The sequence below is a fragment of the Palaemon carinicauda genome, chromosome 8 (assembly GCF_036898095.1).
Source record: "Palaemon carinicauda isolate YSFRI2023 chromosome 8, ASM3689809v2, whole genome shotgun sequence".
Lineage (NCBI taxonomy): Eukaryota > Metazoa > Arthropoda > Malacostraca > Decapoda > Palaemonidae > Palaemon > Palaemon carinicauda.
In genome coordinates, this window is record NC_090732.1 from 118,038,592 (window position 1) to 118,053,725 (window position 15,134).

General features: G+C 38.3%; 1 protein-coding gene across 2 annotated transcripts in view; it reads right to left on the bottom strand.

Annotated features, from left to right (window-relative positions):
• Nucleotides 1–15,134, bottom strand: part of LOC137644954 (uncharacterized) — a 376,735-nt gene that overhangs the window by 24,224 nt on the left and 337,377 nt on the right. For both annotated transcript variants that reach the window (XR_011045240.1, XM_068377830.1), the window contains one exon: nucleotides 2,791–3,137. Coding sequence is in view for 1 of the 2 variants with exons in the window: in XM_068377830.1 (XP_068233931.1) it covers nucleotides 2,791–3,137 (347 nt within the window). In the remaining variant the exon portion in view is untranslated. The remainder of the gene's footprint in view (nucleotides 1–2,790; nucleotides 3,138–15,134) is intronic.

A 15,134-nucleotide genomic window follows, 5' to 3' on the forward strand; every position in this document is an offset into this window, starting at 1 on the left:
AAGACCCCAAAATCTATGTATCATTGAATTATATGCCAGTTTAACACATTTCTTCACCCGATATAATCAATGCAATATCAACTTTTACAATTAAAAAAAAAATACTTAAGTGTTTTTATATATTTCATATCTAAAAAAGTAATCATTTTAATAAAAAAAATTATCACTATGGTACGCAGTGAGTTGAGGATAAGATTTCTATAGTGTAAAAAATATAAATCTAGAGAAATAAGGTCATTTGCAGAAGGGATATAAACAGCAACACTGATACCATACAGATCAACTATCCAAGAGACTTATCTTCCTAATCTCTAGTTATCTTTAACGTCTTCTGACCAAATTATACTTTATTTAACTCGACACAAGGACTAATTATCTTTATATTTCCCTGTGAAAGCAATGGATTATACCCTCACACTTATTTTGAAAGGGCACATCTTACTAAATCAAAATTTCCAAAGGTAAATATAATGGTCATTAAAGTTCTATACAGTGCACATGTTTTAATTGATAGTACGAATATTCTATGAAGAGCATGATTTCTATATGAATAAATAACGGACAGTAAGAATACAAAAGACTACAGAAAGATCAGCATTGGAAAATCTTTTAAATTCAATACTTCCAGTAGGTACACAAGTTAGTCCGTTCTGCCTACTGTCCCATACTGGTGGGCATTACTGTATAGAAGTGACAAGGAGACCCACGGAATATCCCGGAGGTAATCCTGCATAGTAATTGTCCTTGGGATAAACTAGCATACTAAGAATACTGCTAAAGCAATGCACATACCCTACCAGCCCCAGACCAACTACATTTAATGAACATTACGACTGGTGAATCCTTGAAGACACCATTACAGTTCTAGCAACAAAGAATAGCGACAGTAATTTTCTCTGGACTTGATGTGTTTGCTAAACACGAATATCCCTGATAGTCTAATAGAGGTCATGGTCAAGGTATCATAATAACGGTCTTCATTAGTGAAGCATGTATGATGTCTAAGAAGTCCCTACTTACAGTGTAGCTAAAGTTATGGGCAAGGCTATATATATATCACAGGAAATCAGATCAGTAATGTCACAATTTGGCCCAATTATTGCATTACAAATTTAGTAGAGATCACGAAGTATGAATAACCTGATGCCTACGTTTTCCTATGAATTGAAAATAACCCAGTTATTAAAGCAAAAATTAAACATTAAGGTAAAAGGATAGACAAGAAAGGCTACAAGGGTAAAAGAAACGGGAAAAATTATGTACTTTATACACCTATGCGTAAACAAGTGAAGACTATACATTAAGGAACCGTAAATGAATTCAACACAAACATATCAAACAAAAGATGTTCCTTATCTGAATATTAATTATAATGAATCTACACCCAGAAACAAATAGCAATACATTTTCAAAATATGCGTTGCATAAAAAATTTCTTACACCGCTCCATAATCCTAAAACATAAAAGCTCACAAAAGTACGTTTCATGAATTCACATTTGCAGGAATTAATATTCAAATATATATAACGAAAATATTTTTGAACGATGTATTTTTTTCTCTAGAAATATTCAACGAAAACCATACGACACAGCGATATAAATAATTGGAATTAATGGAAATATCGATAGAGATATTAGTCTAGAAAAGCCTGAAATATAGATTTTGGCTTGAATGGGTAATGCATGTGCTATTTGTCTTGCATTTTATCTGAAAATGAGGTATGCGTAGAATAATAAAATATTAACAATAATAAGTCATCTTGTTATATCAATTATTTACTAACATTACTGTCATCACTATCATCACCATTATAATTGCAACACCGGTCCCTATTACTACTACACGTTACATCATCATTATACAGATAAAATCGCAATTATCGGTTACAGAAAAAAATGAAAATAGTGATACGAAAAAATGAAAATAGTGATACGAAAAAAAAAAACATTTAATAAAATACACCAGAACTAGTAACATATCTAATATCATATCGGAATCAAAACTTTTCGTTAAATGAATATGTTTGCAGTTGAATAATCTACCTTTGATGGTAATAAATTTGACGGTATTTTCATATTGAAGTAACATCACTAAAATATATATAAGTAAATCCTATTAAACTGCAATAACCAACAGAATAAATTAAAGATAGAATATTCACTACTATATGATATAAAATAAAAATTTAATATCGAATAAAAACGAAAGGGAAATAACTAGTCACTAGAATACTCCAGTAAAGAGAAATATCTTTCCCAAATAAAAACATTTAGTTTGCAAAGTAATCAACTGATACCGGAAACTGATTAATAAAGTTATTTTCCAATAATTTCCGATAATTTTTTAAGGAGAACTATTAGAGTGTATTAATTTGTGCATATTATTTGCTTTACAGTATAAATTATATTTATCATTTCATTAAAGCATGAAACCTATAAGCAAAAATTCCTTACAGGTCTCGTGAAACAATATTTAATATCAAAGACGAAAATAGATCCATAACACATGGAAATACATAGGAGCAAAAATAAATGCATGATATAATGTGCGTTCGAACGTCATTGAAAGCGGATATAATCAAATGGACGGAAGAAAATTAGTTAAAGAAAATCTATCGATGGCTTTAACCCGTTACCCACCTTGAACACGACGGTGCCATTTTTCATGAACAACATCCAAAACAAACAAAATGAGAGAGAGAGAGAGAGAGAGAGAGAGAGAGAGAGAGAGAGAGAGAGAGAGAGAGAGAGAGAGAGAGAGAGAGAGAGAGAGAGAGAATGTAAATTACCTTTTTCGTAGAGCTCATCCTTGATGTTGCTGTCCGTTGGCAACTCCTTGGCATTACTCGAAGCCCGAGTGCGATGGGTATTGGAGTTGGAGCTCGTTGACGTATTGGTTGCGGAGGTCAGAGTGGAGGTAGAGGCCGACTTGACTAAGTGCAAGGGAGAGGTGTTAAAGGATTTTTCGGCAGGTTTCTGGCTCTTAGTGACGGTGGGGGCTGGCCTTTCGGTGGGCACGGAGGACGACCTGCCCAGATGCTTGGAAGGGGAGTTGTTGGAGGGACAGGAGGAGATGTTGGTATTCGACCCTCCATCTTTACTCCCAATCATGACGGGTACCGGTCGCTTACTCGACCTGAAAATGAAGAGTACAAATATATAGTCAAGCCATAAGGAACCCATCTAAAAAACTGAGTATCAAACCATAGAAGACCAAATTAATAAATAAATCCTAATCTGGAGCGACATAATTTTTTAGCATATTTAATTTTGGTTTATTTTTTCACGGTCAGTGACGCGAAAGTGGAATTATCTAACATATGCACTGATTTTATTACATTTATAACCCTACATGCATTGCAGAGTTGCATTAAATTCATAATTAATTCTGTAATAAATTTCATTCTCATTTTTCACTCAACTTTGTCCTCGAATAACTTGGACAACAATCAAGAAAGAACTATGAGACTGTCAACACATTATGATCATAATTGAGGAAGGAACATTCAAAAGTGCAATCCTCAAGTACTATTGCACTCTAAATAGAAACACAAACGGTAAATGCAGAAAAATACTCTCCATTCTAGAATTATCTACAGAAGGGATAATTTTCAAATCTATTCAATCTACCTCGAATCATATTCCAGAGCATCTGACTTTGGAGATCTGTGATTACCACAGTCATTATTCTATTTTTTTTCTTACCTTTTCTCCGCCTTTCGTCTCGAGAGCAAAATATTACCGCCCAAAATTTACCAGAATTCTTGGACATGATGTGTAGTAGAATGCAAGAGATATTTTTAGATTTACTTCAGAAGCATGTCTTCTGAAAGCTATTTAACTTTTATAAGGACATCTTCGCTTTTATTGCTTTAAATTGAATTTACTTTTATTTTTTGTTTATAACAAATAATATCGGCGTCAATGACTTTAGATGTCAGGATGCCAGAAAACTCCAAATCGATCAATCAATCCAAAATTTACACTAGTCCAGTAAAAATACGCTGAACGGGATGCTTTAAATTTTTTTTCAGTAACTTTCAATTTCTATTATAGTCATGTTAATGTATAAAAAGGCAAATCTTTGGCAAAATGCATAAAAAATGGATTTGATTTCAATCATAACCTAGAACAAAATGGAATAATAGCATGAAGGTAGTAATAAAAAATATAAAAAATTTCGTATCTTTAAATAATTACCTTAAATCTACTAATAATAAAAAAAAAAACCTGGATTTCGTTTTTTTTTTCTTTTTTTTTGTATCGATGTTCTCTACAGTATAAAAATTCTAAAGATCACTTAAAATAATTAGTATAACCACTAACATCAAAATCAGCGACCACAACAACAAAACTATAATAATAACATACTGAGTATTGTTCTTATCAACAGTTATCATGTCATACTCCAATTATTCTGAATGTTTAATTATGGTGCCCAAACTTCAGGTTGTCAGGTAGAGACAATAAAATCTTTATACAGTAAAAATTCTATTACAAGAAAAAAACAAATAATAGCATTTTCCAGAAAAAAAAAACAAATTTTCAAAATTGATAGCATCTTACTCCTGATAAAACCAACACAAGTAACTCATTGGCATTAAACCAATATACCATTCAGTTGTAAAGGATTATAACGTTAAACATAGGCTCAAAACCCAACAGTTAAATTTTCCAGAAAATCAGCTGTGAACGGTTGGTTTATTACACCACCACGAGGAAAATATAAAGTAAGAAATATAATGGAAAAATATTTAAGATGTCAAACACTGATAGGACAAAACTGGGTATATCTATCATCTTAAACATACAAACGAATGAACAAAAGAAAGAAAACACTTCGGCCTCTAAAACAGGAACTACTGAAGACATTAAACGAAACAGCGAAGAAGGATAAACTGCCTCTCCTCCTCTGGCACAGGAGGCACGGTGGGGGTGGGGAGAGTTTAGCTCTGAGCGAATCGAGGCCAGGTAAAGCAAGAGGGCCAAATTGAGTCTGGGATGCCAGTCCCTGTTGACGCTAAATTGGCACTTTACCTTCATTTCCGCCTCCCTTCCAGAACCCCATCAACTGGGACAGGATGCTTAACAGACTCGTAAATACAAAGGCGCCAGTAATTAAAACAAATTCAAACAATTCTTCCATGAACGTATAAAAGAACTCCACACTGATTTCTGTGATACACTAGGATTATTATGAAAACGTATATCTATCTGAACAGAATATATATATATATATATATATATATATATATATATATATATATATATATATATATATATATATATATATATATATATATATATAATGTGGGTGTGTGAGTGTGTGTGAGTGTGTGTGCTGTGTGTTACGGTTATTTTGCAAAATTGGTCATTTTACAAAATTCCCGGCCATTATGCAAAAGGACCAAATTCGTGGTCACATTGCAAAATGGCCTAAATATCTTGACATTTTGCAAAAGAACCCAAATTTTGGGCATGTTACTAAATCATCAATATCATCATTGGTCAGTTTACAAAATGCCCAAACAGTAAGTAGTCCAATGGAAAAAAACTTGTGAGTAAATGATAGAAGGTAGTTATTATTATTATTATTATTATTATTATTATTATTATTATTATTATTATTATTATTATTAAATGCTAAGCTACAACCCTAGTTGGAAAAGCAGGATGCTATAAGCCCAAGGGCTCCAACAGGGAAAATAACCCAGTGGGAAAAGGAAATAAAGAAAAATAAAATATTTTAAGTATAGTAACAACATTAAAATAAATATTACCTATAAAAATTATAAAAACTTTAACAAAACAAGAGGAAGAGAAACTAGATAGAAGTGTGCCCGAGTGTACCCTCAAGCATGAGAACTCTAACCAAAGACAGTGGAAGACCATGGTACAGAGGTAATGGCACTACCCAAGACTAGAGAACAACGGTTTGATTTTGGAGTGTCCTTCTCCTAGAAGAGCTGCTTACCATAGCTAAAGAGTCTCTTCTACCCCTACCAAGAGGAAAATAGCCACTGAACAATTATATTGCCGTAGTTAACCCCTTGGGTGAAGAAGAATTGGTTGGCAATCTCAGTGTTGTCAGGTGTATGAGGACAGAGGAGAATCAGTAAAGAATAGGCCAGACTATTCGGTGTCTGTGTAGGCAAGGGGAAAGAACCGTAACTAGAGAGAAGGGTCCTATGTAATACTGTCTGGCCAGTCAAAGGACCCCATAACTCTTTAGCGGTAGTATCTCAACGGGCGATTGGTGCCCAGCCCAACCTACTACCTATAACATAAAATAAAATGTGTTTATTCGTCCTTAGAAAATACGCATTCCAAATAGATCAAACTTAAAAAGTTTTAGCAAGAAATTAGTTGAAAGATTGTCAAGTAAATAACAAACATACTTGAACATAGAATATATTAAATAAAATACATTATAAAATATTACAAATTTTATAAAAGTATGTTTATTCGACCAACAGAAAAATTTCTGAAACCCTTAAGAGAGTGTGTGTATATGTCATGTTTGTGTGTCGGCATTGTTAAAGCAAGAGGCACTACATTTCTATCTGCTGTTGCATAAAAAAGTTTTTTTTTTTTTAACATTTGCAGCGTATGGTCATACATGCCTTAGTGTAAAGGCATTTGTCGAATCCCAGACCTTGTCCCAGGAATGCTGCAATGGATACTTCCCGCAGGCCTAATTCACGACCCTGTACATTATCTATCAAAAGGAATTTTACAAAATTACCATAAAACTCACACACACACACACACACACACCCACACACACATATATATATATATATATATATATATATGGGTGTGTGTGTGTGTGTGTGTGTGAGTGTCAGGACATTTGCTCTTTATCATTAGATTAGATCTTATTAATTTTCCACAGAATGTAGTTTATGCTGTCTGTGTTTCTTTTTCTCTCTATTGTGAACACAGGAACTTTTTCATTTCTCTTGCTATCTTAAACTTTCAATACATTCCTTTAGTCTAGGCAATTGATGCGAAAATCGCTCGGGTGATAACAAAAGCATGGGAATTTTCACAAATGTAGACTCTATGATACTTAACATTTTCAGAGGTGGAGCCGGTGGAAATTGTGCATATCATAGCAACAGTTGCTGGGCAACCATTTTTTTCCATAGCAACCAACATATGAAAAGCCTGCAGACCAATTTTACTGCAATATTTTAATGTATTTCAATATCTGCAGCTTTGGTCTTCTTACTAACACCACCCTGGAGTGATAGCAATATATACAATATAGCAACAGTTGCTAAGTAACAAATTTTCCTTAGCAACCAAGCATACCTGATTTTACTGAAAAATATTAATATATCTCAACATCTGTAAAATTTCTGTTCATGCTAACACAACCTTGAGCAATTACTACAGTTACACCATAGCAACAGTTGCTAAGCAGCACATTTTCCTTAGCAACCAAGCATAACTGATGTTTGCAGACCACTTATACCAATCAATTTACTGTATTTCAATACACATTTATAGCTTAATGATTCATAATATCTTCTAGAGCCAAAATTAAGTGCACATGGATCACTAATGCTTGATGGTAATGCATTTATCTAACTGTAGAACCATTCAGGCCTTTTTTTTACATATCCACATTTGTTGGCCTGTATTTAGAGAAAAATGGTATTCAATGTCAATGCATGCTCCCAATGATTTTATTTAATCATACTTCTTGAATTTGAATTTTTTTTCATGGCTGGTAGTGCAGATGTGTAGTTACTGGTGATAAGGTGTCTTCAACTAATCTAGTAGTGCATGCTTAGAAATGGCAAGCCCCTCACAGACAGCTATCCAGACAACTCACTGGTTGAAATGTGTTCACTGTCAGCTACACAGGAAAGTGCCATTGACATGTCCCACTAATGCAGGCTATAAGACAATTGCTGAGAACATCTGCCAGTTCAATGAAAACGGGTACATGCCTGTACAAATAGAAGTTACACTTTTGGACCATGGGAATGGTGTGGAATCCACATTTAGAGAACAGAAGGCAAAGTGGAATAAGTCCTGCTATTTGAAATTTGGGAAAAGTAAATTGGACCGTGCCAAAGAGCGAGAGTGAAAATCAAATGAAGAACCAACAACCTCAAAATGGATTTTCACGCGCAGCACTACTGGAGGATTAGATAGCAGCACACTTGTAGGCAGTGATTTCCCTGTGCGTTTCTTCTGTTCTAAACCAGAAACTGCAACCGAAAAGCTTCATGATGTCTGCACATTTCAATTAAATTACCTTGTGAGGAAATGTGCACATGAGATCCAAGATGAGGCTCTTCTGGCAAAATTAAGAGCAGGAAACCTTATTGTCCTTGAGGCAAAATATGCAAGATGCCTCACCAACTTGTACAACAGAACACATGTAAAGCTCCAACAAATTCCATGTATCTCAAGTGACCAAACATGCAAAGGAATTGCATTAGAAGAGCTTATATCTGTACCAACCGTGTGTCACACGATCGTACATAGTTCATTTTGTGTATATATTATGCTTGTATCTTCGCTCTTCCCTCGCATTAAAAAGAATCTGAATAAAGATGTCTTTTTCTCACCGTTAACGGTGTCGGTTTTGAACATGATATGTCCTGTTGCATTGAGCTTTTGTATATAAAGGAGAGTGTTCTATAATAAACTCATTCAGTTACTTTCATCCTGTCTTTGAGTCACAACCTTCTCTCGGCCCGTTACATTGGTGACCCCGGAAGTCGACTCGCTCCTCCCGCCTTCCACCCCCTTGCCCCTCCATCGCTGGTACTATGGCGGACTCTACGGAAGTTAATGCTGCGGCTTCCCCATTGAAACTTTCATCATTCGCCAGTGGAGAGGCGTTTTCCTTGGTTTCAGCGTGCAGAAATCCAGTTTCGCATCAAGGGCATGACTCGCTCAACCACCAAAGCAGATTATGTTTTCGCGGCGATACCCGAGGACACCTTCCCGGAAATATCCGACTGGCTTTATGAACAAGGAGATACCCCAATAGCGTATGACGCCCTCAAAACATACCTTCTGCAGCAGTACTCACCGTCGCCAGCCGCCCATATAGCAAAGCTTTTTAAGCTCTCACAACAACCGTCGGGGGACCAAAGGACTTCGCTTGCTCTCAAGGAAATGATCAATATCGCTCACCTACCACCTGCCGCAGACAGCTCTCCTCGTGAGGTGAACCTACTTCGTGCCCTTTGGATACACCGTTTACCCGAACCTGTACGCGCTGCCATACCCGATGTCAATAGTTTACCAATAAAACACTTGATGACCAAAGCCGACACCCTTATGGACAGCCATTTTACGACCTTCAAGACCTCCATCAATGCCTCCACTCCTGACGAGGAGGACTCCTATTCAATGTCTACCAAAGCTGACGTGAATGCCGTAGGACATACACGCCTACCCCGTGACAAGCCGGAGTGGCGACATAGACACCCATCATCCACTACTCGCTCGCGCACCCCAACCAACGACTTCTACAGCCACTTACTACCGCCCATCGGCCGCAGTTTTACTACTACCACTTCAGATTCGGGGCAGCCGCGAAGAAATGTACCAAGGATTGTCAGTGGCCAAAAAACGTGCAAGTAGGCCACTGCTCGTGGCGGTGGCCTCCCGTGGTTCTAAACTTTTCTTTTTACATGATGCAAGAACAGGCGTGCGATTTTTGGTACACACGGGTGCTTGTCGTTCTCTTTTGCCAAGGGAACTCTTCAGGACACGACATAGTCTGTCTACGTCCGCCTGGTAGCTGCCAACGGATCTGCAATACCCACCTATGGTTACGAGAACCTCACATTATCGTTTGGAAACGGTAAATTTAATTGGAAGTTTCTCATTGCTGACGTCACATTATCAATCCTCAGCGCGGATTTCCTCTCTCATTTCCCCTTCTGGTCGATGTTGCCCACCAACAATTGGTCAACGCAGTCTCGTACTTGTCGACACCTCTTCAACCCCCCGCCCCCTCCAACCTCGCTCTCCACATCAGCGCACCCACGGATGCCTACGCGCACCTCCTCACGTCGTACCCGGAAGTTTTCTGTCCAGAACTTCGCCAAATGCCCACAGCTCCTGCCAAGCACGGTATTTATCACCATATCAAGACGATGGGACCACCAGTTTTCGCAAAATTCAGACGTCTGGCACCGGAATGATTGGCAGCCGCCAAACAGACGTTCACCGAAATGGAGGAAATGGGCCTTTGCCAAAAGGCCTCCAGCCATGGTCGTCACCTTACACATCGTTCTGAAGAAAGACGGCTCCCTCGGTCCGTCCGGGGATTACAGGCGCCTGAACATGCAAACAGACAGGATCACTAGCCACTCCCAAACATGCGACATGCCTCTACCTGCACAAAGCGAAGGTTTTCACTACGCTCAACCTCCTGAAGGGGTATTATCAGGTGCCTATGAACCCAGAGAAATCCCCAAGACTGCCATCACCACTCCGCTTGGTACACACACCTTCAATTACTCCTGTTTTGACCTTCGTAATCCTGGGGCCAGGTTTCAACGTCTCATGGATGGCATCTTAGGGGACCTCCCCTTCTGTGTATGTTATGTGGAGACCATACTTGTATTCTCTGCCTCAAAAGAGGAATACCTCCGTCACCTGCGCATCGTGCTCGACCGCCTGCAACAAAATGGCCTTGTAGTCCGGTATGAAGAGTGTACCTTTGACGCCAACGAAGTGTCGTTCTTAGGGCACCACATCACTCCTGAAGGAGTCCATCCCCTCCCTGAGAAGGTAGCAGCCGTTCAGAACTTCCCCGTTCCCTCGACTGTCAAAGCTCGGCAGAATTCTTGCATGATCAACTATTATCACCGTTTTCTGCCAGCCATTGCCGCCACTCTTACTCCCCTCTACGCCTCCCTCAGGGCAAGCCAAAGACCTGAAGTGGGGTCCCTTCAAGAAGCGGCCTTCTGCAATGCAAAGAAGGCCTATCAACTGCTGCAGCTTCATTTTCTTATCCCACATGCCCCTCTCCTTCTCTCCATCGATGCCAGCGACGTAGCTATTGGTGCAGTACTCGACCAGGTGGTTAATGGCTCGCCCCCCCATTGGCCTTCTTCAGCAGAAAACTGTCCAAGGCAGAATCGGGTCATTCTACCTTTGAGTGTCCGTCACTTTCGCCATTTCTTAGAAGGTACGTCCTTCATCATTTGCACAGACCACATGCCTCTGGTGCACGCCTTCACTCGACAGTCTGACGCCTGGTCCCTCTCCGCCGTGGCTGAATACAATTGCACCCTTCAATACATCCCTGGGAAAATGAATCCCGTTGCCAATGCCCTGTCAAGAAACACGTTGGCTGCCGTTCAACTGGGATTGGATTACTACACCCTGGCTGAAGCCCAATGACAGGATCCAGAGTATCAAGCATGTAGGACATCCTGCACGTCCCTCCGTTGGGAAGACATCCCCTTCGACGACTCAAACACCACCCTCCTCTGTGACATCAGTACTGGTAGACCGCGACCTTGGATTCCTGCTCCCATGCGCCGACAGGTGTTTGATTTCATTCACGGCCTTTCACATCCCTCATGCCGTTCTACTGCACAGCTGTTGAAGACGAAGTTCATTTGGCACAGCATTTTAAGGATGCTAAGGATTGGGTTCGCGCCTGTACTTCTTGCCAAACTTCCAAAGTACATCGACACACGGATTCCGGATTGGGGACCTTTCCTCAACCTCAGCGCCGTTTCGTCCACATTCACATCAGCGTTGTAGGGCCCCTACCCACATCACAAGGACATCGTTACCTGTTTACCGTCTTCGACCGCTCCACTCGTTGGCCTGAAACCATTCCCATGGAAACTGCAACGTCCGCCTCATGTACATCTGCCTTACTCTCAGGATGGATGGCAAGATTTGGTATCCCTGAGCATATTACTTCTGACAGGGGTACCACTTTCACCTCTCAATTGTGGACATCATTAGCGAATCTCCTGGGAATCACCCTACATCAGACAACTGCCTACAACCCCACTGCCAATGGAATGGTTGAACGTTTTCATCGCACCCTCAAAGCAGCTTTGATATTCCGCTGCAAGGATTCCAACTGGTTTACTCAGCTTCCCTGGGTCCTCCTGGGACTAAGGACCACCCCTAAAGACGCCCTCGACGTCTCGGCAGCTGAAATGGTGTATGGCGACCCGTTGGTCATCCCTCCGAATTTTTTCCTTCTGCAACCTCCTCCGACGATCTCCAGCGCATACGTCACGTCGCCCCTAGCGAAGCATCACATACCGACAGACTTGCACTCTGCAACGCACGTCTTCCAACGCAACGACACTAGCAAGCCACCGCTAACGCCCCCTTACACGGGCCCTTTCTTTGTGATCCGACGCAGTCTGAAAGCATTCCTACTAAACATTCGTGGCAATGAAGACTGGGTCTCCATTGATCGTCTAAAACCTGCTTATCTCCTGCCAGATGACCCCGCCTACAGTTCGCCTCTCTAGATCAGGGCGCCCTATTTAACATGTACAGTATGTCATTTTTAGGGGGGGAGCCATGTACCAACCGTGTGTCACACGATCGTACATAGTAACATTTCATTTTTTGTATATATTATGCTTATATCTTTGCTCTCCCCTCGCACTGATAGGGACCTGAAATAACATATCTGTTTTTTCTCACCGTTAACTGTTAACCGGTGCGGCAGTCGGTTGAAAATGAAATTGCCGGTTATTTTTTATTACCTTTTTGCCTGGAGTTTATGTATACATAAACGGATGTTCTGTAATAAAGTTGCTCAGTTGCTTTCATTCTACCTTCTTAGTCCTAGCCTCTCTCGGCCCGTCATAATATGTTTATATGGCTCGTTGCTAGGGTCAATGCGTTTCCTCGCAACCGTTGCTAAGAAGCTTGATATATCCATTGGCTCCACCTTTGAAAATATTCAGCATAGGGTCAAGTATAACTGTGCCAAATTTCATGCTCTTATCATTTACCGAGCGATTCTAGATGTGTTTTGCACCAATCGCCCAGACTACTTCCCAGATATGAACTACGTACATGAGACTGAGACTGTCCTTTCCTCTTTAGAATGGACACTAACATTTCAGTATTCTCTCAATATTTATTACTATCATAAAGCATAAATATTAATTTTCTGATAACACATTTATTAGCCAGGTTTCGATTAGTAAATGTTACGCTTCGGCTAATAAAGGTTACGTTTATCCTTTAACTGCCTTTCATTCAATTAGCTAGAACTTTTAAAGTTTTTATGTATTCCAAATGTGAATTTTCTAAGATTGAATTAAATCATTATATTTTATGTTAACCACCGTCTATAGTTTCGTTGCTTTTTCATATGGCTACTTACTATTTGGCCATTTTGTAAAGTGACCAACGATGATAATAAAGATTTTGTAAATAGACCAAAATCTTGGTCCTTTTGTAAAATATCGATTTATTTAGGTTATTTTACAATGTGACCAAGAATTTGATCTTTTTCCATAATGACCGGGTATTTCGTAAAATGGGCAATTTTACAAAATGTACATATATATATATATATATATATATATGTGTGTGTGTGTGTGTGTGTGTGTGTGTAAAGATTCATTATTTATAAAATTCTGATAGCTATAATAAAAACCATCCACATCTTCGAAACATTGTAAGAGCACTAAAGACAGGCATAAAATATGAAAGCGAAATGGGATAAGGAACCTTTCATAATTCATAAAAACTAAAAATCGTTGTTCCCTAAAAGGAAGCGAACTATTACGATCTAGTTTGAATTAATATCCCATTCTCTTTCTTGATCTAAATAAATCATATCGCGAGGAAATTCCCACCATCCATCACTTCTACAAAATGCAATAAATAATAGAGAACGACTGCTTTCAAGTTACCATTAATCCAGAAAGATGGTTAATTCAAGTAAAAAAAAATATACCAACAAATACATACGCCCCCACAATAATTATCAAACCAGTTTTACTCAAGGAAATGTGATTTTTCAATAATTCTTTTAAGATACAATACGGCCTTTCTGTATAGTTGAGGCTTCAAAATCTTATATCACTGTTAGTTTATGTATCTAAATCCTTTCCTAATAAGTAGTAGGAAGAAAATTCAAATATATTGTAAACCAAGAAATCTCAGCCTCTACTTGGTTACCAAATTAAGTACAGAGACTGCTTGTTACCAGAAATATTTTTCTTGAGTTTCATGTAGATACGAAATATATTTAAACATTTATGACTAACAATACTCACACTCAGTCTAACATCACGACTGAATTAGTTATTCCTAAAATCGACAAGAATACTTAAGTAAATCAATAAACTATAAATGAAAAAAAAAATCCCGTGCGAAGAAAAGTGCAATAGCTATCAAGTAATCAACCAAAAGACACTCGAGCAATGATTAACGAATATATGTGACAAAAATCAATAGGTAATGTAACCAATAGTTATATATTCCCAAACATTTCCTAATTCCATTCATGACAAAAATTATTGAAAAAAAAAAAATTAGCTATCGTTCTAAGATTCAGTAGCATATCTAAGAATAGAAAGCAGCCGAAGTGAAAGAATAAAGTCTCATTTAATCAACCCAACACAAAATATATATGAGCGAATTTTCTCGGTCGTCAAATTATTTTTCTTCCCATAAAAGCTCATCAAAAGAGGGATCTGCCTTAACACCTCTAATGACGACGGAGGCTTCAGTTCCACGCAAAGTGAATGAACTCATTAAGGAAAGTTTGACGATCTTTTCAAACTTCCACCAGTCGAAAAGTATCACAAAAATATAGTCGAACGAAAGAGAAATGGAAGGAAATATAAAGGTTGAGAGACAACGAAAATTATATCAACTTTTCTCCAATTACAATGATGAAAAGACAAAGGAATATAGATACACATTATGTATATATATATATATATATATATAGAGAGAGAGAGAGAGAGAGAGAGAGAGAGAGAGAGAGAGACAGACAGAGAATTTTATTACTAATAAACCATACCTAAAAAATGTATATTTATGTTTCTAATGCGTTACTTTATATACAAAAAGTTAATCTATTATAAAATGTCTAAGAGTAACAGTGGGACCATAATAGTTAACGTATTAGGAGAGAATAAAA